At 44.5% G+C, this 27,415-nt stretch overlaps 1 protein-coding gene across 4 annotated transcripts in view; it reads right to left on the bottom strand.

The window, feature by feature from the left end:
- The window catches only part of LOC148300793 (uncharacterized), a 45,518-nt gene that overhangs the window by 5,260 nt on the left and 12,843 nt on the right, over positions 1-27,415 (bottom strand). For 3 of the 4 annotated variants that reach the window (XM_088274297.1, XM_088274300.1, XM_088274298.1), the window contains exons 3-16: positions 24,369-24,517; positions 23,744-23,882; positions 21,818-21,950; positions 20,513-20,625; positions 19,537-19,656; positions 16,737-16,864; positions 14,956-15,930; positions 10,782-14,872; positions 9,290-9,460; positions 7,070-7,185; positions 5,916-6,056; positions 3,629-3,850; positions 2,615-2,769; positions 501-583 (exon numbers count right to left, since the gene is read on the bottom strand). In XM_088274297.1, coding sequence (XP_088130423.1) covers positions 501-583; positions 2,615-2,769; positions 3,629-3,850; positions 5,916-6,056; positions 7,070-7,185; positions 9,290-9,460; positions 10,782-14,872; positions 14,956-15,930; positions 16,737-16,864; positions 19,537-19,656; positions 20,513-20,625; positions 21,818-21,950; positions 23,744-23,882; positions 24,369-24,517 — 6,736 coding nt within the window. The remainder of the gene's footprint in view (positions 1-500; positions 584-2,614; positions 2,770-3,628; positions 3,851-5,915; positions 6,057-7,069; positions 7,186-9,289; positions 9,461-10,781; positions 14,873-14,955; positions 15,931-16,736; positions 16,865-19,536; positions 19,657-20,512; positions 20,626-21,817; positions 21,951-23,743; positions 23,883-24,368; positions 24,518-27,415) is intronic. The other variant, XM_088274299.1, reaches the window with a different exon arrangement.

The raw sequence follows: 27,415 nt of genomic DNA, 5'->3' as shown, positions 1-27,415 counted from the left end.
TAATAAATCTAAGAAATTATTGGTTCAAATTATCAAGTAAATAACACACATAAATTCTTCTTCTTCAAACCCTTATCCGCACCCGCTGGTCACTGCATGATATAAACGCAGTGTTATCTTGATCGTTAACACAAGAAGGAAAGGTGATCAGCCTTCCACTTCAGGTACCAACCAGTCCAAGGTAAAATTGACTGAATATTGGAGTGAAAACATCACTTATATTTATTTGATCCCTTCCCTGGGAATCGAACCCGGGACCTCCAGAACGGTAGCCGAGCGTGCTGACCATTGCACGACGGAGGCGGACAAATTATCAAGTAAATAACAACTAACACCCTGTATCGCTAGAATAGACTACGCTTTGGTTATTTGGAAAATATTTGATATAAAGGATAATACTGCTATTCTTTTAACTGGTAGTACTTTCGTACAAAGATGTTGCCAGACAATGGCCTTTAATTTTCGAATGCCACAAAATGTATACAAGAGTTGGTACTTACTTCTAGGGGGGTTCTGTTGGTAGTAGGAACCCGTGTGTCGAGTGTGGGGGGGGCCCCCGCCGGGGTGCCGGTTACCACTGCCCCTGCAACATATTGCCGGTTATAAATACAGACAAATACCGAGTTCTCCTATTTCAAATCGCATACTTCAAATATTGAATTGTTGGGTGATATATCCAAAATAAAACACGGTTTGTTGGATTGAATTCTACATTTATTAATGTATATGTTAATACGTGACGCGTTTCGTCTTCTTAGGACGTAACACAAAGTGTTTGATAACTTTCTAAGAAGAGGAAACACGTCACGTATTAACATATACATAATTAAATGTAGAATTCAATCCAACAAACCGTGTTTTATTTTGGATATATTACCCAACAATTCGATATGGAATTCTACCAACTGTCTGCAGTTACAATAAATATTTCAAATATTGCATACTTCATAATTCCAAATGTTTTTTGGTCCAAAAACGATTGACGAGTGTGAATATTATCGAGTCGGCACCTCCTCGAATTCTTTGCTAAACAATTGTTGTCTTGATCGTTAAAAAGTGAAGGAAAGGTGATCAGTCCTCCGCTTCAGTTACCAGTCCAGGGTAATATTGAATAAATATTAGAGTGAAAAAATCACTTATATTTATTTGACTCTCCCCTGGGAATCGAACCCGGGACCTCCAGAACGGTAGCCGAGCGTGCTGACATTCACCATTTTATCCATGATTAACAACCACACTAGTTAAATTTTTAAAAGTTGTATTTATGTTCCTATTAAAAAGATCATTGTCCACCATAACCCGACGTTTATTGGTTTGGATGTTTCATCAACGGAATACCGGAGGCAGAAACCCTCAACAGGCTGGCCCGGGGTCGTGTGGAGTTTGAGGAGATGGTAGCCAACCTCCCGTAAGAATGGCATGGTATAATATTCAATTCAATTCCATTTATTTAATAATTAATATAAACAACATTTTGAGTATATCCAAATACTTGTTCACAAATCTGGATTATCTCCAATTATATGAGTTAGTTTTCATATTATTTTTTGACGTCTCATCAAAGATGAAGAAGAATATGGAAGTCTGGGCTTACGGGAGAAAATATGGTAGAATATAAAATATGAAAATATTGAAAAAGAATATGGTAGACTTCCATATTCTTCTTCATCTTTGATGAGATGTCAAAAAATAATATGAAAATTAATATATCCATTACAAACTAATACATTAAAAACACAAATTAAAAAGGAAGCAAGTACTCTTGTTAAATAGGTAAAAAAATCCCGCATCGGAATACTACATGGAACAATATCCAGCGTGATATTGTTCAGCATAGCGGTAGCTCTTCCTACAGGCATAACCATCGGCAGGTTGCTCCTGTATAAAGGAATGGGAAACAATCTATGCCTACGCTGTCTTAGTCAATTATCGGAAACATACAGACCGATGCCCCGGATAGTTTCAGGATTATCGACCATATTGCGCAACAATGGATAAAATTGCTTCATCAAATACACATTTTTTCTGGTCTCTAAACCAGGGGTTCCCAAAGTGTGCGCCGTAGAAAGTAAAGAGGGGCGCTGTGAGTCGCTCCTCTTATCATTATCCGAAACGACAAATATTCTCGGGTATCTATAAAGCAACAATTTCTTTTTAGAGAGCTAGCATCTTTCTACCCAACTACTATTATTGTAGGTACCTATTTCTTTCGACTATAATATATGTATATACATATATAGTCACATTATCTATTCCAAAGAGCTTACTTAACACACTATCTGCGGGCGGATTCGCGCACTCATAATAGAGATAAACATCTCTGAAAAGAAGTGATGACATTTGACCATACTGTATACATCGATATGAGATCAAAAGATGCCGCAAAAGTCATGCGTAAAAATAACTTACACGCAATTTACGATGAATCGAGTGAAAAGGCAAAATTACCCTTCCCGCAGATAGTAAAATACTAAACTTGTAAGTGCGCCGCGGGCTGAAAAAGATTGGGAACCCCTGCTCTAAACTGTTGTAGCCGAGCATACGCTGGAGAAACTGGGTCGGGTAGAGCCGAGGATAATAGCCTGAGCTGGGCAATATGGGTGGGTGCACTCACCGGCTGTTGTAGGAGGGCGGCGGCTGGTGGTGAGGCAGCGGCGGGGGGCGCTGGATGGGCGGCGGGTAGCGCTGCGGCTGCTGCAGGCCCCCGCGGCTGATGGCCATGTTGAGCGACGCCTGCCGCCCGTTGGGGGCCATCACCTGAGAGAAGTACTTATGTAATAAGTGGAAATGTATTTCTAGCGGCCCCTCGCTCTCTGCCCGTAGCGGAGGGAACCCCCATACAACTAGCGCCAAACAGAGTGCAACAAAGAAAAACCAAGATGGCGGCGTCACATCAGATTTGAGAAACTTAAGTGTCATTTTTTTATTTTACAGAGCAGCACGAGTCATATATCGCTCACTCCTTTCAACAATGTCATGTATCAAAAATCACCAATTATCAGTTATGCATGTTTTCGGAATGTCCAGAAAATGTACTATATCCCAGCAAAAGAGGCATATTTTTAACTTAATATTTACACGCTACTTTAAAAACGAACTCCTGATAAATCAAGTTTTTTGATATATGACGTTGTTGAAAGGAGTGAGCGATATCTTTCCTGTCAACATTTTTAAAAAGTGCATTAAAAAATGCGTTTAACCTGTTAACCGGGCGGGACGCATAAATACGTCAAACGTAAACAATATCGGGTACCGGTAGGACATATGAATACGTCCTTGAAATATATGTTTATTATATTATATACATGGACGTTTTTTTATCGAACAACAAAGGTATCAGTCATCCATACATGTCTCGACATGAATTTAAGACACGGAGTGAATCAGTATTCGCGCACGTTAAAAACAAAAAATCAGAATTGAAATAGAATTACAATAAAAAAATAGAATTGTTTTTATAAAACTTTAGTTTATCAAGATGAACTGGGTGAGAGATGAACCTCCGTCAGAAACTTTTCCGATCTCCATTTATGTGTCAGTCGGCAATTCCTATCAAGAATAAAGGATCATCATGCGGAGGGCTATGTGGAGGATTGCGCTGGATTGAGAGGGGGGATGGTGGGGGTACCTGCTGGATGTGCTGGTACTGCTGGTACTTGTGGTGCGGCGGGCTGTGCTGCTGCGGCGGCTTGCCGGGCTGCTGCAGCTGCTGCAGCGACAGCGGCGGCTGCTGCGCGGGCCCCTTGGGCGCCTGCGTCGCGCCCGGCGCCCCCTTGGGCGAGGGCGCGCCGCCGCCCCCCGCGAACCCCGACCCGCCCAGCTGGCAGAACATGCCGTTGTTCTGGTGCTCCTGCAACCGCATCATTCACACATTATTTTGAGAAATAAAAAGACTTTGTTTTTTGACCCACTCACATTTTTATTAACCAACTAGTTTGGGCAACAACCCGTTGCCTTCTTCAGGGCTTAATTTATGACTTCAATCAATATGATCCACAAAGTTAACGCTTTCAATATTCAAAACATCATTCAAACTCTATTATGACAAAATTAATAATACATCCAAAAGCTCATCAGCCCTATTTAATTTACAGAAATATTGTTTATAAATGAGGAAATTTTATAAAACGTTAAATGTGCTTAATTTTTTTTTGAAAAGTGGATAAAGTTTGAAGGAAACATTTAACCTTTCCGGGGGAGTATGGACGTAAATGAATTTTCCTCAAAGGAGTATCGATGTTAATGAACGTCAAAGTCTATCTGTCAGTTAGTATGATGTAATTTGTATAGTTATGACATCTGTGAATATTTGTATTTAACTTTATCATAAAATAAAACGTAGAGTAAACGTAAATGTATATATAATGTAAAAAAAAACCCACAACAATTATCCTGGAAAAGTTAAAAAACCTGATGTTTTTTTAACACTTTTTACTAAAAAAAAAAAAAAAAAAACCTAGCATTAAGTGGTAAACCTTTCCAGGAGTATGGATGTAAATGAACCTCGGAGCGCCCCTCCATCAGAAACTTTTCCGATCTCCATTTATGTGTCAGTCGGCAATTCCTATCAAGAATAAAGGATCATCATTCGGAGGGCTCCATTCTGGGATCTGGGGCTCACCCGACACCCCTGCGTGTTAAATATGCAATTCCTTCTTTACTGACTTTGAAATGAGGCCAGCGCAGAAGGTAAAAATACCCTTCCCGTCCTTAAGCATCAATCAACCGAACAGGTAGAAATACTTTTCCTATCCAAAGTGTGTTCATTTATGTACGGTAAAAAAAAAAGGTGATAAAGTTGCTCCCTTGATGAGTGACATTTCGCATGAGTTACAGAGAAAAGGCAAGTCCCTTTTTTACAACATTTTGAGTGTGTCCAAATACTTGTTCACAAAATCTGGATTATCTCCAATTACAGGAGTTATTTTCATATTAATAAAAAGCTTCTTTACATCTCACCAATAGATGTCTCTAGTGAAATTCTAGTGATTCATGAACAAGGTTTCTAAATTGGTTCATATATATAGAACTTCCAAGAAGTTGAGTAGCGTGGTTGTCAATAATGGGTAGAATTGGTGAATGTTACACGTGTGTAAAGTGATCACTTAAACCAGCCTATGACGGTCGTAAGCCCTGTAAATGCCCAGACTTCCATATTCTTCTTCATCTTTGATGAGATGTCAAAAAATAATAAGTCCCTTTTTCACGACATTCACTTGTGAGCCGGGACTTTCGTGCTAATCAAATCAAAAAATCTTTCGCATAGCGAGTGTTTCGCTTAACGAAAAATTCTGAAACAAATTATGCTCGTTAGGAGAGATTCCACTCTATTGACAAAATTCTGAGTCAACATTTGACAATGTCTTATAATTTGACCAGTTAATTTATTTACACCACCCCACAGTGTAATGGTCAGCGTGTTTAGCTACCGTGCTGGAGGTCCCGGGTTCGATTCCCGGAGGGGAAAATAAATATTAGTGATTTGACACTGTAATATTTATTTAATATTACCCTGGACTGTGGTTCCTGAAGCGCAAGAGTGATCACCTTGCCTTCATGTAATTAATGATCAAGATAACACTGCGTCGGTTTGATACAGTGCCCTATGCACCATTAGGTGCGGATAAGGGTTATAAAAAATAAAAAAATTATTTACAACATTTTGAGATAATCCAGATTTGTGATATTTGGACCCGCTCAAAATATTATAAAGGGTAAACGTCTTTTTGCGCCACCGACAATAGTTGGTGATAACCAAACATACAGTGAGCGCAAGTTATCGGGGAGAAAGTGTTTGTTGAAAATTTACAGCATTAAAATAAAATACCAGTTGTTTGTGGCATGTATCACTCAATTTTGGGTGCTTTGAAAGTAAAAAAAATAAAAAACAACAAAAAAAGTTATGGGGAGGTTACCTGGAGGGGGCTCTTGAGCTGCTGGGGCCGCGAGGGGTGCGGGGGCTGCGCCGTCTGGTAGTGCTCGGGCTTGCTGTACTGCGGGGCGCGCCCGTACTGCTGCTGGATGGCCGCCGCCATCTGGAAGGGCGACGACAGCACCTGGACACAATCACATGTCAAACCACGCTCCACCAAATTACCCATTCAAGCGAGATCTATATACACAAAAATATACATATCGTAGTCGCACAGGAGAAAGTGACCAACTATCAAAATGTAAAATGTTCAGGAGGGCCATTTAAGTCACTTTTGCTTGGCAACAAAATAAACATAACTAACTAGCTGACCATCACGCAGCTTCTCCGCAGGGGCAGGCAGAGAGAATACAACGCCACACCACTCTGTCTTTGCAAACATTCTTTGCCTCTACCACGTTCATGCATCTCCTCATACATACCCGCCGATTATTAGAACTCCTAACCTGACACCACTTTCAAGTATTTGGTATACCTGATCGTGCCATGTTTTTCTCGGTCTTCCTCTGCTCTTTTTTCCACTCACATTCACCTCATAAATTTGTTTTACCTTTCATTCCTCACTCATTCGTTCTACATGACCAAACCATCTCAACACACCTTTCTTAATTTTATCGATAATGCTTATCTCAGCTTTGCATTCCTTCCTTATTTCACTATTCGCACATCTATCATACATCGTTTTGTCGCACATTCTTCTGAGAGATCGCATTTTGACTGCATTCAGTCTACTTTCATCCTTCTTTTGCCAACTCCATGTTTCACTTCCATACATTAGAGTTGGAACCATGACTCCGTTGTACACTGCCAGTTTAGCTCGATACTCCTGTAAGTAATACTCCTTTAAGTAAAATTCATTTACGTTCATACTTCCGGACAGGTTAATATGGTAACACTTGGAGGTCTTATATACCAGGAAAACAGCAATTCACGGATGAGATTGTTTGTTCCCCGCTCCCGGATGGACCCCGCCCTAAGGGAGAGCCTCGCGGCTCTGTAGAAGGGGGTGTGGGTCCGGGCGCGGAGGTACCGTAATGTGGCACACTTATGACTCAGGCGTTTCCTATGTGAATCAGAAACGGATCTAAGGAGCGTGCGGGGAATGCGGGTGGTGCGGGGGCAGGGGGGGGGGCTCACCTGCGAGCCGAAGTTCTGTATGCTGGCGCTGTTGTGGCTCTGGTTAGGCTGGCCAAACTGGATGCCGTAGTTGGCCGAGACGTTGCCCGGCTGCTGGTAGAACCCGGTCTGGCCGCCTGGAATAGACATATAGAAAAGTTTAAACAGATCTTGTGCGGGAGGCAAGTTTTGAAGTTCTCAGTCTGCCAATCGCCGTTTGCTGGTTGTAATCACTATGACCAAATATTTTATCACCGTAGCGGTAGAGTTTTTTGCTTATTATATTGTGATATTCAAGGTTTATGGTGACATCTGTTGAATCCGTAATAGAGTGTCGATGAATAATGGTTGAGTGGAAATGCAATGACTGACCATTCTCTGTAAATGTCTTTGCCCTGTTCCGTGTCTGCCTGCTGTGCTGGTCGGGGTTGTGGGCGTCTGTGTACCGGCCAACGTAGGGTCGGATCTAGCTGACTAATTGAACTAAATACTTATCCCTTTCACTGCCTAGGACAGATTTACAAACTTGTATTTACTTAGATAGGCAGTGACAGGTGTATTGAAAGCTTTTAAATGTAAATTCACAGTTAAATCGGGATACAATTTTATATTGTTTCACATTTTCAATAAATTTCGCAAATTAGTTTTAAAAAAAAAAATGCTTTGCTAGAGCAGATCTGTCGGGAAGCCTAGGTGCTTCTGTATCAGATCTGGGCATGCGGTGGGACAGCTTTCAATATACATCTGTTGAATTTTCATTAAAGCTTTATTATGAGAGTATAATTTGAGACTGTTCTACTTTTGCCACTGTTGTGTATTACACTTTAGTAAAATATAGATTTCTATTACGTATTATTACTTATAGTTTAATTTTAATTTTTTTTAAGTACAAGTGAGAAACTGATTCATAAAAACATCATAATACTGTAGGTGAGTGATCAAATTAGTTTTTTTTTAAAAATTATTTTCAGAAAGACTTAAAATGTTTTAATGATTTACATCCTGTCGCGATGAATATGTTACGCGAGTGGAATACGCCTGCGTCACTCATTTACTTACGCCGGATAGGTCCTGCATTAGATATGTTAATAATATAATATATAATATAAAACCCTTATCCGCACCCGAATGGTACATAGGGCACTGCGTCATATAAACGCAGTGTTACGTTTATATGACGCAGTGCTTTTTCCTTCATGTGTAAAACGCATCGTTTTACACATGAAGGAAAGGTGATCAGCCCTCCGCTTCAGGTACCAGTCCAGGGTAATATTGAATAAATATTAGAGTGAAAAAATCACTTATATTTATTTTACCCCCCTTTGGAATCGAACCCGGGACCCCTAGAACGGTAGCCGAGCGTGCTGACCATTACACTACGGAGGCGGACAAGTTAATAATAAATCACGGAAATCCCATTCCGTTGGGCATTAAGTCAATACGATACAGCGCTTTATGCATCACTGGGTCCGGATAGGGGTTAGAAGATGAGAATTGGTTACACAGGTAATAGGTAATAGATTCTAATCCAAGCACAGCTCGCCTCATAGTCTGGTTATCCTCAGTTCAAATTACACTAGGAAGGATCCATTGGATTTTTCAACCGTTATAATCACGGGCGAGCGAGTGGCAAGTTTAGTAGTATTTAGTTTAGTGGTATTTACGGAGTAAAACTTAAATAAAAAATAGATAGATTTTACCACAAATTGATCACCTAACCCAGGGGTTCCCAACCTTTTTCTGCCTGCGGCGCACTCACAAGCTTAGTATTTTGTCACGGCGCCCTGCGTTAGTAAGCCATTTGGAATAGACATAGTGACATAGGGACTTTCAAACTTTCAAAGTTAATAGCGACCATATTGTTTGATGCTACATCTCCGACGCACACTTTGTTTTATTAAAATTTAAAGATAGAAAGTACTTAATGAGAGATCCTGTATATATTATAGTTGAAAGAAATAGGTACCTACCTACAATAATAGTAGTTGGGTAGATAGGCACAAAAATTAAAACATCCACAATATGAAATTGAGTTTTATTATATTTAAAAGAGTTCAGAATTGAAACAGAGAACAACAAAGAAGAAAATATTTGTGGTTTCGGATAATGATAGATGATCTTTACTTTATCTTTACTTAACTTTTTACGGTGCACACCTTGGGAACCCCTGGCCTAATCAATTAATGACACTCACATCAAATAAAGTATAAATATGGAGTTGTACGGTATGGAATAGTTTACCCGTGTTCTGCGAGTAGTAGGTGTTGGGCGGGGGCGCGGCGGCGGGCTGCGGGGCGGCGCGCACCAGCGAGGGGGGCGGCAGCGCGGCGGCGTAGGGCGGGGGCGCCGGCGCCTCGTGCGGGCTGCCGTAGCCCAGGTACTGCTGCGCCTGGTACGTGCTGCCCTTGGTGCCTGCAACCCCACACAACCGCACTTATTACTCTCCTATTGACTGCAGACAGTCGCTACAATTACATTCTTATAATTATTTATTTATTGTAACTGCAGACAGTTGGTAGAATTCCATATTGAATTGTTGGCTAATAAATATATCCAAAATTAAACAAGGTTTGTTGTAGAATTCAATCCAACAAACCTTGTTTAATTTTGGATGTATTACCTAACAATTAGTTACCCAACTCTAGTGAAGTTCTAGTGATTCAAGAACAAGGTTTCTAAATTGGTTCATATATATAGAATTTCCAAGAATTTGAGTAGTGTGGTTGTCAATAATGGGTAGAATTGGTGAATGTTACACGTGTGTAAAGTGATCACTTAAACCAGCCTATGACGGTCGTCAGCCCCGTAAATGCCCAGACTTCCATATTCTTCTTCATCTTTGATGAGATGTTACAAAATAATATGAAAATAACTTCTGTAATTGGAAATAATCCAGTTTTTGTGAACAAGTATTTGGACACACTCAAAATGTTGTAGGATAAGTTAAATTTAAGCTAAATTAAGATAGCAACTAAGATTAGTTTAAGTTAAACTCGAAAATGTTTTATTTTTATTAAATTAATTTAAATTAATTTTTGTTAAAACCCCCTTCTAACATCCCAAGGTATATATATCAGCTTGATAAAGTGGGCAACGTCAACGTTACTGTACTTTATAAGTTTTCCTTTAGTACATAGTTTATCAATGGACGGGCAGCATGAAATGGTGATTCAACTCATCAGATATTTTCGCATCTCCATTTGTGTGTCAGTCGGCAATTCCTATCAGAGAATGAAGGATCATCACTTGAGTTGTTTGAGGATACGTATCCCTAACATGGCGGGGTAGTGTCGGAGCATTCGGATATGAACTGCTTGCGGTGGAGTGGATAAGGGTTTGAAGAAGGTATGGTTGGGTATTCCTCCAGGCATCTTGGTCCTCAATACACCTCATGGTGGAAGCTTGGGCGTAATTTACATCGATAGTGAGGTAATTTAGATGATATGGGCACATAGGACGTAGAGAACCTGAACATATTGTAAACGAGGCAATCGCCACAGATCTCCCTGGAAAGACATCTAGAGGAAAACCAAAAAATTCACAGATGGTATAGAAAGAGAACATGATTCAAAGGCATGGTCAAGGTCATTGTCCATGTTGGAGACCTACATCCTGAGGACAAGGAGAGCTGACTCGGACAGTCTACAAAGACAATAAGTTGGGAAGAAGAGTGAAGGAATTGCCCTTCTAGATTGGCCGGTATGTATGCATGAGGAGATGAGACAGTACTCACCGATGGCGCCTATCTGCGTGGAGGGCTTGACGCTGGCCGACATGAGGGAGTTGGTGGAGCTGGAGATGAGCACGGTGCTGGGGTTGGAGGCCAGCTGCCCCGACTGGCCGAAGGCGGCGCCGCCCGCGGCCTGGAACAGGTCCTGCATGCGGTACTGGCCCTGCAGCCCCTGGAACACGTCCTGCTGGTAGTTGTAGGGCGCGGAGCCGGCGCCGTACGGGCCGCCCGGGAAGCCGCCGTACTGCCCGCGCCCGCCGTCCATCTGGAACGCGTTGTACAGCCCGCCCGCCGAGGGCAGCTGCTGCGACGAGTTGAACACCACCGTGGGCGGCGACGGGATGGCCGAGATGCCGCCGTACTGGCTGGGCGGGTAGTTGAGGTTGTACGCGTGCTGCAGCGGCGGCGGCGACAGCCCCATGCCGCCGCCCATGGCCTGCGACATGCCCTGCAGCGCCAGCGTGGCCTGCATGCTCTGCAGCGCGCTTTGCGAGTGCAGCGCCTGCTGCGTGGGCTTCACCTTGCACACGTTGGTGGTCTGTCCGTTGGCGCCGTTCTGCCCCGCGTCGCCCGAGCTCTGGTGGTCCTCGAAGCCCGACGCGAACTGGCCCGACGAGCCGCCGCCCATGCCGTGCTGCGATCCCAGCCCGTGCTGCGACACCAGCGTGTGCGGCGACATGCCGTGCGGCGAACCCAGCTGCTGCTGGCTCAGCTGCTGCGCGCCCAGCTGCTGCGCGCCTAGCTGCTGCCCGCCCAGCGCGTGCTGCGAGGCCAGCGCGTGCTGCGAGCCCATGTGGTGCGCCGAGGACACGGCCATGTGCTGCGCGGCCAGCCCGTGCTGGCCCATGCCCGAGTCCTCCTGGTTGGAGTGCTCCATCAGCGTGGGCATGGAGGTGTCCCACACCTTCTTCACGCTGGCGATCTTCATGTTCAGCTCCTGGTCCGTGGCCGTAGAGATTGTGTTTTGCGAGGGGGAGCTCATGGCGTGGATGGAGCGCGGCAGCCCCAGTCCCTTGGCCGCCTTGTCCTCCGTCAGCTGGCTGAGCTCCGAGTCGAAGGCGAAGTCCAGCTTCATATCCGAAGAATCCTCCGAGTTCTTCGAGACGAAGGAGATGGGCAGCTGGAGGGTCGCCGAGTCCTGCTTGGGCTGGGAGCTCTCGCCGGAGATCAGATCGGAGATGAAGGGTACGGCCTGAGGAGCGTCGGTGCCGAAGGCGAGTATCTGGGTCTCCAGGTCGGGGCCCTGGCTGCCGACGGACACGGTGGCCTTGGGCGCGATGCAGGCTTGCGCCTTGGGCGGGGCGCCGTTGGCGGCGGGGGACTGCTGCCCGACGGGGGAGCTCGCAAACTTCTGCTTGAGCGCCTCCGGGGCCGACTTGTAGTTGGTGTTTTCGAAGATGATGGTCTGGACGGGCGTGGTGGTCCCGTCCAGTATGCCCGACTTGTCTGCACTCACCAGACTGCCGGGGGCCTTCTGCTCCATGGAGATGGAGTTGTTGGGCGTGCTGCGCTGGCTCGACTGGCCCGAGTGGTTCTCGCTCGCGCCCAGGTCGTTGGTCTCCGTGGCCACGACCTGCTCGCCGTCCAGGGAGCCCCGGAGCGCCTGGCCGATGGGCTTGTCCCAGGCGCTGACGGCGGAGGGGGCTGGCTCCTGGCCGGGCGGGTTGAAGCCTTGCCCTATCTGTTTCTGGATGCGGTTGTGTTCTCTCTGGCGGGCCAGGCGAGGCGGCAGGATGTTCTGTCTCTGCCGATCGAAGGGTGCGGGCTTGCCCGAGTTCTGGCAGGGCCCCGCCTGCCTCTCGTGCTGCGGCAGGCTCTGGGGCCCGTTGGCTTTGACCGCGCCGCCGGGGGGCCCGGAGTTCACACGGCCGCCGGTGCTGCCCCCGGACTTCTCGCTGGAGCTCCGCGTGGAGGAGTGGTTTCTCTGGCCCTCGGAGGGCTTGCCCTGTTGGGGCTTCTGAGATCTGTTCTGCTGGGAGAGGTCCTCTTTGGGGGGCGGCGCCCGCGAGTCCTTGACGTTCTTCTTGCTCCTGACCTCCTGGAAGCCGTCGTCGAGGACCTCGTTCTCCTCGGGGGTGTCAGATTTCTTGAGTTCTTTGTTGGGCTTCGGGGCGGAAATTTTCAGATCGGTCATGGCGTTAATGACGGAGTGCGCGTCGCCGTACTTGGCATCGTCCACCCTGCCGGGGCCGGTAGCGGACGCCCCGAAGGGCACTATGTCCTTCTTGTTGGGCTGACTGTTCCGGGTGATGCTCCCCGCCGAGTTCTGCCTGTGAGCGGGCGCACCGGCGTTGCGGTTCTGCTGAGGATTGGGCTTCTTGTCGAGTCCGGGGGCCTTGGCGCTCGCTTGCGGGGCGCCGGCCGGCTTGTTGCTCCGCTGCCTGCTGCCCGACTTGGTCTGCTTGGTGCCGCCCTCCGAGTGCTCTGAGGTGGTCTCCCAGGCCTCCTCCTCGCCGCTGCCCCCGGCGCGGCTCCGGGTCTTGCCGCGCTTGTCCTGCAGGCGCGGGGGCACGGTCCTGCGCTCCCGCCCGACGATGCCGGCGCTGAGCGCCTGCTGCTTCAGCTTGATCTTCTCGTCGGCGGAGAGGCCGTCGAGCTTGGACGGGTCCGCGTCCGCCGCGTCGCGGTTGGGTTGGCCGAAGGGACTCTTGGAGCTGGGCGGGCCGGGGCCGTAGCCCGCGTGGACCGCCCCGCGCCCCCTGAAGCTGCCGCGCCCCCGCCGCGAGGGCTCGCCCCGCGGTGCGAAGGCCTCCCTCCCCTCCCCTCGGCTGTCGCGCCTCTTCCTCTGGCCGCCCCCGGAGGAGTCGTCGGGGAATGGCCGGCCGTCATTCTGATTCGATCTATTGTTGCGGTTTCCCAAACTCCTGTTTCTCTCGTCCTTGTCGGCCTTTTTCATCTGTCCCTTGGGGCTCCGAGCGCTGCGGCCCTTGTGGTGTGCCTCGTCACCGCTGACCTCCGACTCGCTGTACACCGAGTCCCGGTTGGAGCGGCCGCGTCCGGGCCCCCTCCTGCGGGAGTCCCCGCGCTGCCCCTGCCAGGTGTTCCCTCCCCGGTACACCACGAGCCCCCTCCGGCTGCTGCCCGAGTCCAGCCGGTTCCTGCTCCCCATGGAGGACTTCTTCTCCGACCCTGAGCTGCTCAGTTTGCGTTCCACCCTCTCCTTCCCGACGTCGTGGTACTTGGATTCGTTGTTCCGCTCCGCGTCCTTTTCCTCCGACTTGTTGGAATCATTGGTTAGATTTTTAACGCCCTCGTTGGCGACGGCGCCGGGGCCGATGGAGTCCGCCCAGGCCTTGGGGCCGGGGGGCACCTCGGGGACGCCGGGCGGGCGCTCCTCCGCCTCCTTCTCCTGCGCGGCCTGCACGTCGGCCTTCTGCAGATTGGAGGGCGACCTCTTGACTTGCTGCTTGCCGTAGCTCTGGTCCGAGTCGGACTTGTAGTCTTTCTGGGAGCGGTGGTCTCGGTAGCCGCCGCCGTAATTGGAATCGTTCTTAGCGGGTTCAGTCTTATCGGCAAAATGAGATTTGTCCTGGAAGCCGGCCTTAACATTCTTGGCGTAGGAATCCTTCTCGTAGTTCTCGTAAGGCGCGTCGGCCCACGAGCCCGTGTACTCTTTCTCCGAGAAGGGTTCAGGCCTCGAGGCGTCCCGGGCCGACTCCCGGGAGTGGCGGGAGTTGCGCGAGTCGGGTCGCTCGGGTTGCTTGCCGGGCTCCGGCCGCTCCTCGCGCCGCTCGTACTTCTCCGCGGACTTCCTCTCGTAGGAGTCGGACTTGCGCTCGTTGAACTCCTGCGCGCTGCTCTTTCTCTCCAGTCCTTCGGCCTGCTTGTCGGGCGGGCTCTTGGCGTCGTAGCTCTCCGAGGACTTCCTGGCGCCGTCGCCGAACTCCTTCTGAGATTCTCGCGAGCTCTGGCGATCCACTTCCCGGCCGTAGCCGCGCGACGGCTTGTCGGGAGCTCTCCAGTCGTAGGAGCCCTCCCGGTTGCTATCCCTCTGACCGTGGTCGTTGTATTCCGAGTGCTTCTTCTCGTCGCTGTTGCCTCGCCTCTCGTGGTCCTTCTCCCAGCGGTAGTCCTCTCCCCGGTCGTCGTATTCCCTGCAACAAATCGTCATTAGGCCAGACATAAATCACACGCTCCGCTAGATCGCTAGTAAACTGTTAGGAAGGTTAGGACCTACCGATTGGAATGGTGCCTGCCGTCGCTGGAGGCGGAGAGCTTCCTGGGCGGGTGTCGGGCGTTGCGCGGCTCGTCGGGCGTGTGGCGCTCCCTCCGCCGCTCGTCCCCCTTCTCCGCCTCCTTGCCCATCTCCGAGTCGGTGCGTATCCGGCGCAGCCCCTTGCCCTCCCCGTCGCCCCTCTTGCCGCTGCCCTCCCGCTGCGGGCCCCCCTGGATGGGCTTCATGTTGGGGAAGGCCCAGCGCGGGTCGTACTGCTGCGAGAACGGGACGGCGCTCTTGCCGTTGTCCCGCTCGTTTCTGTGTTTGGAATCTTGGTTGAAGGATCCGCCGCTGTTGGAGCGGTTGAAGTCGGCCCTCTCCGAGCCGCCGAAGTTCATCCGCTCCTCCCTCTGCTGCTGCTGCGGCGGACCGCCGCCCCGGCCCTGCTGCTTGGCGAAGCGGGGCGGGAGGTGGGAGTTGTAGTACTTGTTGAAGCCGGGCCCGTCCCGGTCGGAGCGGCCGCCCTCCCAGTCACGGTCCCGGTCCCGCTCGTCCCGGTAGAAGTCCCGGTCGCGGTCTCGCGGGTAGTCACGGTCGCGGTCGCGCCGATCGCGGTCCTTCTGGTCGCGGAAGTTGCGAAAGTCAGCGGGCGGCGCGGCGTCGGGCCCGTTACGCGCGCCCTCCCGCGGGGCGCGGTCCGGCTGGGGCGCGGGTTCGGGCTCCTGGACGGCCGGGGGCGGCGCGTCATCCTGCGGGGGCGGCGCGGCGGGCGGCGCCTGCGCCTGCTCCTGCAGCTGCTGCTGGTAGCGCCGCTCCTCCTGCAGCTTGCGCTGGCGGGCGCGCTCCACGGCGGCCGCCACCTCGCTGCTGTGCTGGCGCTGCCGCAGCGCCCACACCTCCTCCTCCTCCAGCCCGGCCTTGGGCGCCGGCACCTCCTTGTGTGCCGGGGCCTCCTTGGGCGGAGCCGGAGCCTCGTCGGAGAAGGCCAACTTCTGACTGGGGGGAAAAAATCACCTTCATTTTAAATTTGGTCATTATCCCTTACATCTTAACTTTGCAGAATAACAAAATCGGTAACTATGATTCGGGGCTTTAAAAAACTTGTACATAATAATGTCTTGCATTAATAGAAGTTTTACTGTTGAAACAATATTTATAATATTTTTTTGTTGTTACTTATATGCAAGTTGAAAACAGATATGTTGAAAATAAAATGTCGTTGGAGTGAAATAGCACTCGGAACAGCGAAGGTGCCGGTGTTTGGATTCCATCATTACTCTGGCATTCTTTTTTAACAAGTCAACCACTCGGGTTGCATGTGGCTTTCTGAATGAATGCGACCCATTACATGTATAGGGGATAGATGAGGGGGTTAGATAAATGGAGATAGGGGATAGACGAGAGGGTTATACTACTGGAGATAAGGCAAAGATGCGGTAGTTATATTACTGGAGATAGGAGATAGATGTGGTGGTTTTAGGGGACAGATGCAGCAGTTATATTACTGAATATAGGGGATAGATGCAGGGGTTGGATAACTGGAGACAGGGGATAGATGCGGAAGTTATATTACTGGAGATGGGGGATAGATGTGCGGGTTATATTACTGGAGATGGGCGATAAATGTGTAAGTTGTATTACTGGAAATAGGGATTCAATGAGGAGGTTGTATTACTGGAAATAGGGATTAAATTAGGAGATTGTATCACTGGAAATAGGGATTAATTGAGGAGGTTGTATTACTGGAAATAGAGGATAGATGGACAAGCTCCGTTTCGTCACTGGTAAGCAATGGGACTCACTTGTAGTCAATGTCATCGTGGGTCGCCCATCCGGCGTCCTTGGCGATGTCATCCATGCTGGTGAGCTCCTCCTCCCGGATGATGGGGCGCTGCACCAGCTTGTCTATGGTGGGCACTTCGCGCACTCGCTGCAACAACACCACTCCCGGTCAAGCTCACACCATGTCACACCGAGTTCAACAAATGGACGGGCTAGCCATTGCCAAATGTCTTCAATTTGAACAAAATAATACCAAATTTCCCTCTCCTAAATTACTTCTTCTTCTTACAACCCTTATCCGCACCCAATGGTGCATAGGGCACTGCATCGAATTGACGCAGTGTTATCTTGATCATTACTTACATGAAGGCAAGGTGATCACTCTTGCGCTTCAGGAACCAGTCCAGGGTAATATTAAATGAATATTAGTGTAAAATCACTAATATTTATTTTCACCCCCCCTGGGAATCGAACCTGGGACCTCCAGCACAGTAGCTAAACACGCTGACCATTACACCACGGAGGCGGACATAATGGTGTATAGGGCACGGTATCGCATAGAAGCAGTGTTATCTTGATCGTTAAATACACAAAGGAAGGGTGATCAGCCCTGCGCTTCAGGTACCAGTCCAGGGTGATATGAATAAAGATTAGACTGAAAAATCACTAATATTTATTTTGACCCTCTTGGGAATCGAACCCGGGACGTCCAGAATGGTAGCCTAGCATGCTGACACTACGGAGGCGGACAAAATTAAGCCTTCATATAAAGTATTAAAAACTTGCATAATATTTAACTAATAATATAATATTTTTAATTATTTGAATACCTATTTCTAATAATATTCTATTGTCCGCCTCCGTAGTGTAATGGTCAGCACACTCGGCTACCGTTCTGGAGGTCCCGGGTTCGATTCCCAAGGGGGGTAAAATAAAATATAAGTGATTTTTTCACTGTAATATTTGTTCAATATTACCATGGACTGGTACCTGAAGCGGAGGGCTGATCACCTTTCCTTCATGTGTAAACGATCAAGATAACACTGCGTTTATATGACACAGTGCCCTATGCACCATTGGGGTGCGGATAAGGGTTTTATTTATATATATATATACATATATATATATTTCTAATAATGAGCAGCTTAGGCTCACAGAAATAGTATGAAATTGAAGTATTTTTGTAAATAATAAAAAGCACAAATACTTCTGTTTTTTATTTTTTTAAATATAAAATAACAGGCGTAAAATAAGAAATATTCTATGTTTATTATACAGTGTAATAATGTTTATTATATAAGTAAGAAAGTTAGTTTTGCAGTTAATATATTATTTTTTATTATTTGAAGTTTTTTGTTGTTGCTTATATCGCTCACTCCTTTCAAGAACGTCATAAATAAAAAAACTAGATTTTCCAGGAGAACGTTTTTAATGTTTAAAAATAAAATACAATGCATTAAAAATAAATATCAAGCCACTTATTGAACTTTTTACTGTGCAACAGATCTTTTTAGGTAAAACCTGAAGGTTTTTTCTCCATTTGAAAAATATTTAATATTTAAAAAAATAATAATTAAACAATGCCTTTTCTTCAAAATGCAAAAACAACATTTTCTGCCCAATAGTGGGTACATATTAAGTTAAAAATATGCCTCTTTTGCCGGGATATAGTACATTTTCAGGGCATCCCGAAAACATGCACAACTGAAAATTGACGATTTTTGATTTATGACGTTCTTGAAAGGAGTGAGCGATATGTAAGTTGAAAACAGATATGTTGAAAATTAAATGTCGACGGAGTGAAATAGCACTCGGAACAGTGAAGGTGCCGGTGTTTGGATTCCATCATTACTCTGGCATTCTTATTTAACAAGTCAACCACTCGGGTTGCATGTGGCTTTCTGAATGAATGCGACCCATTATAGGTATAGGGGATAGATGAGGGGGTTAGATAACTGGAGATAGGGGGATAGATGCAGCGGTTATATTACCCGAGATAAAGGATAGATACGGCGGTTACATTACTTGAGACAAGTTTATGTACATGCTCATCCCTGAAGATGACAAGGTTCTTGTCGAAACTGGCCGGAGAAGAGTACCAATAAAAAAGTGCTTAAAAATAATGTTCTAGTTACATTTTATAAAGAATATTTTTATATTATTTTTTGATTATTTAAAAAAATTAAACACTTGCATAGTACCACTTATTGAATTTTATTTCATTACGCACAATTAGTTTAGAAAACTAGTTGTTTTCTTCATCGACAGGTGAATAATCTGTCAGTTTTACTATTCACCTGTCGATGAAAACAGTTTTCAAAACTCACAAAACCCTTATTCGCACCCCGATGGTGCATAGGGTACTGCATCATATAAATGCAGTGTTACATGAAGGAAAGGTGACCAGCCTTTCGCTTCAGGTACCAGTCCAGGGTCATATGAAATAAATATCACACTAAAAAATCACTATTTGTTTTGACCCTCTTGGGAATCGAACCCGGGACCTCCAGCGTGGTAGCCTAGCACGATAACCGCTACACTATGGAGGAGGACTTTTTATTTAGTATTTCGAAACTAGTCATGTAATGAAATAAAACTCAATAAGTGAATTATGCAAGAGTTAATTTATTTTTTTAAATAACCAAGAATAATTTTTGAGTAAATTTTATTTCTTTTGTGATGCTCCCTTTTTCTGTCTCTTACACTAAATCCCTCTTATTCTTTATTTTTTTAAGAAGTTAAACTTCTTAAAAACTCAAATTATTTTCTAAAATTTTGTCAGTCATCATAGTAAAAAGAAGAAGAGGAGATAGTGCTCACCTGTGGCCCCCTGTTTGGTGGGGGGTGGTGCCTGGAGGGGGGCGGCGCCCCCGCTCCCGGAGCCCCAAACACGGGCGGGTACCCCCCGGGCCCGCCCGCACCTGTACTACCTTTGCACATCTGAAACACGGGAAAAACGGTCAATGACAATGCATATTTTATTGATATTTCGAAGGAGACAGACAAGTCATTGAAATGGAAAATATACTAAAATTTATTAAAACTAATACTAAAATTATATACAAATAATACAAAAATTTTCACAGTGAGTGTGATTGATTTATATTTGACTGCATAATGGATCATTTTCAGACGGGAGGAATATCTAATTTAACATACTCAACCTATAAACGATTGTATTAGACTCGTGAACTATTGCTCATATGCAAGTTGAAAACAGATATGTTGAAAATAAAATGTCGTTGGAGTGAAATAGCACTCGGAACAGCGAAGGTGCCGGTGTTTGGATTCCATCATTACTCTGGCATTCTTATTTAACAAGTCAACCACTCGGGTTGCATGTGGCTTTCTGAATGAATGCGACCCATTATAGGTATAGGGGATAGATGAGGGGGTTATACTACTGGAGATAAGGGATATATGCGGCATTATATAACTGGATATAGGAGATAAATGTGGTGGTTTTAGAGGACAGATGCAGCAGTTATATTACTGGAGACAGGGGATAGATGCGGGGGCTAGGTAACTGGAAACAGGAGATGGATGCGATAGTTATATTACTGGAGATAGGGGATAGATGTGGTAGTTTTAGGGGACAGATGCAGCAGTTATATTACTGGAGACAGGGGATAGATGCGGGGGCTAGGTAACTGGAAACAGGAGATAGATGCGGTAGTTATATTACTGAATATAGTGGATAGATGTGGTGGTTATATTACTGGAGATATGGGATAGATGCGGTGGTTATATTACTGGAGATAGGGGATAGATGCGGACTAGAGATGGGGATACTCACAAACGGAGGCAGGGGTAGCGCTCGGTTGAAGGCGGAGCGGGGGTCTGAGGCGGGCGCGGGGCCGTCGGGGGCTCCAGGGCGCGCGTTGCCTCCCGCCAGCCAGCTGCCTTCCGCTACAAACAGAGACAAGGCATGACCAAACGTCCAGCGAGTGCAAGCACCGCGGTGGCAAGCAGTGGGGATCAGATCGGAGGTAGCTTCAGATGTGTATCAGTCGGCAATTCCTATCAAAGAATGGGGATCATCATGATAATCGTGTGCGATCCAACTCGATGCCAAATCTTGGATGAAAAATACTTGTTCAATGCTGCAGTCAGATTTTTGACCAGGTTTTGTTTTGTATTCGGACAATATATTCAACATTTTCATGACAATTCAACGAATATAGCTTATTTCATGTACCCAGACAATTTTCCATTTTTTTAAAAGAAATTATTTAATTGCATATTTGAATAGTATTTTTTTTCACTTACAACTTAAATGTATCTTAATGCAACAATTGTAGAATATTCATTGAAATCGATTCATTTCAAAAAGTTACAATGACTTTGGTCACAATTTACACACAAAAAGTGCGGTCCCTCGCATATATCACGTAAATTATTGCCTGCCCATAACAAATTGTTTGCGGGAAACGCTTAAGGGTCTTTTACATACTGTCGGTAGAGAGCGGGAGACGCTTACAAGCTTTTGTTTACTCTCGGTAGAGTGTGAGAGACGTCAAAAAACACAGTACAGATGGGAATTGAGTTTGTGGTTACTTGTGATTAGTATACTGAAGGTTGGGAGCAGACTGTTTGAGTATAATTAGAGCCGGGGTTGATGAAAAAACCTTCCGACAACAATGTGTTAACATACTATCTGCGGGCTAAAAGAAGTGATACCATTTAACCATACTGTATACATCGATATGAGATCAAAAGATGCCGCAAAAGTCATGCGTAAAAATAACTTACACACAATTTACGATGAGTCGAGTGAAAAGGTAAATACAAAAGCTACAATGATTTTAGTCAATCTTTCAAAACGTTCAAATTTGCACAAAAAGTGCTCGGCCATCCAAACTTTAGACACAGTAAGAGACATTTTTTTTGTAGTATGTTTTTTTTGCATTTTTGGACTAAGTAGAATCTACATAGTCCAAAAATGCAAAAAAACATACCACTAAAAAATGTCCCTTACTGTGTTTGAGTTTGGACAGCCGTGCTGTCCCTCGCGTATATCATGCCAAATTATTACCCATACTTAATGCGTTAATAAGAATCCCAACTCAGCGGCATACGGGAGGATGATGAATAGTCTTACTTTGCGGTCGCAGTGAGGGCTGGTGCGGGGGCGGTGCTCCGTCCAGCGAGGGGAACTCCTGCTGGAACTGGGCCGTGCGGTGCGGGGGCAGGGCGGCCCAGCCCCCCGGGTAGCCACCCGCATGCTGATGGGACTGCGGACAGACAAGCGACACCGGTCAGAGAGCCACGGATCATCCCCCAATTCCTACCGACAATCTGGATCATCGTTCAATACGTCTCTAGGCCTGCGCGGAAGGTAAAAATACCTTTCCCGTCCTAAGTGTGTTTATTTAACTAGTAATTTATGTAAATTGTTTTTGTAAAATTTTAGTTTAGAGAGCACATCCGTCAGAAACTTTTCCGATCTTCATTTATGTGTCAGTCGGCAATTCCTATCAAGAATAAAGGATCATCATTCGGAGGGCTCCATTCTGGGATCTGGGGCTCACCCGACACCCCTGCGTGTTAAATACGCAATTCCTTCTTTACTGACTTTGAAATGAGGCCAGCGCAGAAGGTAAAAATACCCTTCCCGTCCTTAAGCATCAATCAACCGAACGGGTAGAAATACTTTTCCTGTCCAAAGTGTGTTAATTTATGTACAGTGGAACCTCTCATGAGTAAAAAAAAGTGATAAAGTTGCTTCCTTGATGATTGAAATTTCGCATGAGTTACAGAGAAAAGGCAAGTCCCTTTTTCACGACATTCACTTGTGAGTCGGGACTTTCGCGCTAATCAAATCAAAAAATCTTTTGCATAGCGAGTGTTTCGCTTAACGAAAAATTCTGAAACAACAAAGGATCATCATTCAGATACGTGCAATATGTCCCTAGCCAAAGTGATCATACGATGCTGTTTCATTTGTATTTTTATTGACATCTCACGGGTGAAGAAGTGTGTTTAGATAAAAAATATAGAAATGTGGGTATTTACTGGCCCATGTCCTGTTATTGGCCGATATAATTGCATGACCCATGATAGACAAATTATTTATCATTTCTTTTTGAAGAACTTTGATATCACACCTTTACACCACTTGCTTTTCTTGAATACAAAATTCATTTGATAAACTTTGTTTCTCTCATTTTTCTCAAAACATTTTTGTAATATCGCTCACTCCTTTCAAGAACGTCATAAATCAAAAATCGTCGATTTTCAGTTGTGCATGTTTTCGGAATGCTGTGAAGATGTACTATATCCCAGCAAAAGGGGCATATTTTTAACTTAATATTTACCCGCTACAGGGCAGAAAGTGTTGTTTTTGCATTTTGAAGAAAAGGTATTGTTTAATTATTTTTTTAAATATACTAAATATTTTTCAAATGGTAAAAAAAACCTCCAGGTTTTACCTAAAAAGATCTGTTGCACAGTAAAAAGTTCAATAAGTGGCTTGATATTTATTTTTAATACATTATATTTTATTTTTAAACTTTAAAAACATTCTTCTGAAAAATCAAGTTTTTCGATTTATGACGTTCTTGAAAGGAGTGAGCGATATATAAAAAAATTGTCAATTTTCAGTTGCGCATGTTTCCACTTATTGAACTTTCTAATGTGCAACAGATCTTTTAGGTAAAACCTGAAGGTTTTTCTCCATTCGAAAAATATTAAGAATATTTACAAAAACAATTAAACAATACCATTTCTTCAAAATGCAAAAACAACACTTTCTGCCCTGTAGCGGGTAAATATTAAATTAAAAATATTCCGCTTTTGCTGGCATATAGTACATTCTCTGGGCATTCCGAAAACATGCACAACTGAAAATATATGACGTTCTTGAAAGGAGTGAGCAACATGTTACTTTTGAATTATTCATGTTTAATTTGCGGTATTTCAGGCATAGAATAACCCCCAAAAGTGCTGGTAAGCAAAGGGTAAAACATACTCTATTAGCAGCATGTTTATGTGTATCTATCTGGAATGTGGTCGGAGTGATATTTACCGAGGAGGAGTTGTTCTGTGTCGGCTGCGGGCATGTCTGGGCGGGGGGCGCGGGGGCCGGCGGGGGAGGGGGCGCGGCCGGGGCGCTGGGGGGGGCGGCGCTCGGGGGCGCTGCCGACGCCTGAGCTGGACTGCTGCTACTGGAAACCGTACATCAGAGGTGAGACAAAATTCTCAAGTGATCACTTAAACCAACCTATGATGGTCGTCAGCCCTGTAAATTCCCAGACTTCCATATTCTTCTTCATCTTTGATGTGATGTGAAAAAATAATATGAAAAATGATTCCTATAAATTGGAGATAATCCAGATTTGTGAACAAGTATTTGGACACACTCAAAATATTTTTATTTAAATTTTTTTTATTTGTATACATTTATTTAGATCTTTTTTTTTGCAGAGACCCACCTAGCTACTTTGTGTGTCTATTCAGTGGAGTTCTTTTTGCATACATTAATTGACGGGAATTGTAAATTCATTAGTTGACGGGCAGCATGGAAAGGTGATTCAACTCATCAGATATGTTCCGATCTCCATTTGTGTGTCAGTCGGCAATTCCTATCAGAGAATGAAGGATCATCACTTGAGTTGCTGGTGAGGTGAGATGAGGCGAGGCGAGGTACGGACCTGGTTGCGGTGGTTTCCTGTCCTGACTCGGTCTTCAGGGAAGGCAGATTGGCTGGTGGGCGACGGGCGGAGGGGACCTTTCCCAAGCTTTGCATGCCATGTTTACGAGATAGTTGCGATTTCACTGACGAAGGTTCTAAGTTTTCACCCTGCAACAAGAGACATGGCATGAATAATAATATTTTTATTTTTTATTTACATAAATTGTATACAATGATACGTGAGGTAGGGACGACAACGAAGGCGATACTGGAATGATCATACAAACAGAATGTCAGAAGACAGTCTTCCACGTATCGCCCTCCAAGCTTTCTAGTTCGCTATTTCATAAACGTGTTATGGTGAGACTCAGAAACAAATAAACAAGGCTGCAGTTATATCAGGATGCCTCAGAAACTCGGTGTGGCAGAACAAACACGTGAGAATATAAAGTAAAATGAAAATATACAAAACATATGTTCGAAACTTATATAACTTTAAAAACGTTCTCCTGAAAAATCAAGTTTTTTGATTTATGACGTTCTTGAAAGGAGTGAGCGATATTTAACATATTATGTTGTAATGCGAAATGTGAGCCTACTTAATATTTTTTTATGTTCAAGCACCATCTAACCTCTTACCTCACAATCTACAGTGATGGAAATGGACAGCGACCACTTGTGAATATTGCTACTACTCATTTCAAAGTGCACAAAACGGTAAAAAAGTCACACAAACTCCGACACGCTGCTTCTAAGGAGAAGGCGGAATCAAAACTATCTCATTCATGACTAGCAACGAGATAAGGACAGCGTGTGAGGTCGGCGAGTGAGTCTTCACAGAGTTTGGGCGTAATTGGGAATTTGGCATGTGTGATAAGAGAGGCGCCCGGCCCGGTGCATGTAATCAGTGTGCTGATAGCGCTGCCGCCTGATAACTGTCTGATATATCACTGACAAAACAAACGTGGGTCAACGTGAAGTCCATCTTGTCAACTTGCACTCGTTCAATATATGTACATAATATAATAATAAAACCCTTATCCGCACCTCAATGGTGCATAGGGCACTGCTTCATATGAACACAGTGTTAACTTGATCGTTTACGCACGAAGGAAAGGTGATCAGCCCTCCGCTTCAGGTACCAGTCCATGGTAATATTGAATAAATATTACAGTGAAAAAATCACTTATATTTATTTGACCCCCCTGGGAATCGAACCCGGGACCTCCAGAACGGTAGCCGAGCGTGCTGACCATTACACTACAGAGGCGGACAATATGTACATTGGCGGGCTTATTGCTAACAGCAGTATCTTCCAACCAACCAAAAACAGACTATATAGTGATATTGGTCATAACTTTTGATACGTTATATTTTCATGAACATATTACTAGAAATAAGGATAGAATAACACTGCCATTGTTGAAAAAAACCGCGTCACAAAATTATTCAATGTATAAGGGTTCGAAAATGTATGATGAGATGCCTGAATGTATGAAGAATGAAAAGAGTCTGAAAGAATTTAAAAATACATACATGTTTTGTTTACTGTAAGGAAATGTAAATATATATATATATATATATATTATTTTAATTTACATCATATATATATATATATATATATATATATATATATATATATATATATATATATATATATATATATATATATATATATATATATATATATATATATGCCTCTGACCGGAGCGGACCGGAGAATGACAGGACAGTCCTAATAAAAGAAGAAGAAGAAGTATCTATTACAACAGTATGTGGAGCAGAGGACAAAAAAAAATCCAATTGGAATGTAACTGTCTACCTAGATTTTTTTTTTTAATTTTGCCGGACTGGCAAGGTTTAAACATGTCATCTCCTCCAAAGCTAAAATGAACAATTCATTATCTAAACTGTTTGCGACTTACATATCTGTTATTGTAATAAAAATTAACGATGCACAAGAAAATAAATGTTAAAATGAATTAATTTATATGCTTATCTTTATTGCAAACCTTGAGGCAAAGTGTGCAAGCTTCTAATCACAAATATCTCCCGTTATTTACAGATTACTTTGAAATTTTAACAAGTTGCATTTGAACACGCGCATGTTTTCATACATCTGGGACAAAGAAAAACATATTTTATGTTAACGCCTTACTCGTAATAATAGCAAGCCTTTTTCAGATCTTTTTAAGTAAAACCTGAGTGTTTTTTCTCCATTTGAAAAATATTTAGTATATTTAAAAAAATAATTAAACAATACCTTTTTATCAAAATGCAAAAACAACACATTTTGCCCTGTAGCGGGTAAATATTAAGTTAAAAATATGCCGCTTTTGCTGGGATATAGTACATTTACTGGGCATTCCGTTTTTTTATATATCGCTCACTCCTTTCAAGAACGTCATAAATCAAAATTTGTCAATTTTCAGTTGTGCATGTTTTCGGAATATTTTTCAAATGGAAAAAAAACCTTCAAGTTTTACCTAAAAAGATCTGTTGCACAGTAAAAAGTTCAATAAGTGGCTTGATATTTATTTTTAAAACATTGTGTTATATTTTTAATCTTATTAAAAACATTCTCCTGAAAAATCAGGTATTTTGATTTATGACGTTCTTGAAAGGAGTGAGCGATATGCTGTCTTTGCAACAAATTTTGCCTCTTTCACATTCATGCATCTCCTCATATATACCTGCCGATTATTCCGACTCCTGATCTGACCACGCCAAGTACTTGATCATGCCAATTTTTCCATAGCAACTGATTTGCTGTCCAAATTATGACTTTTGTTAGTATATATATTTTTTTTCACACATCGCTCACTCCTTTCAACAACGTCATATATCAAAAGTCGTCAATTTTCAGTTGTGCGTGTTTTCGAAATGCCCAGAAAATGAACTATATCCCAGCAAAAGCGCCATATTTTTAAACTTAATATTTACCCGCTATAGGGCAGAAAGTGTCGTTTTTGCATTTTGAAGAAAATGTATTGTTTAATTATTTTTTTAAATATACTAAATATTTTTCAAATGGAGAAAAAACCTTCAGGTTTTACCTAAAAAGAT

The sequence above is a fragment of the Brachycentrus maculatus genome, unplaced genomic scaffold, assembly GCF_059751285.1.
Source record: "Brachycentrus maculatus isolate JH-2025_06_01 unplaced genomic scaffold, ASM5975128v1 h1tg000653l, whole genome shotgun sequence".
NCBI lineage: Eukaryota > Metazoa > Arthropoda > Insecta > Trichoptera > Brachycentridae > Brachycentrus > Brachycentrus maculatus.
The sequence above is the reverse complement of the archived record's forward strand: the minus strand, read 5'-3'. Positions and strand labels throughout refer to the sequence as shown.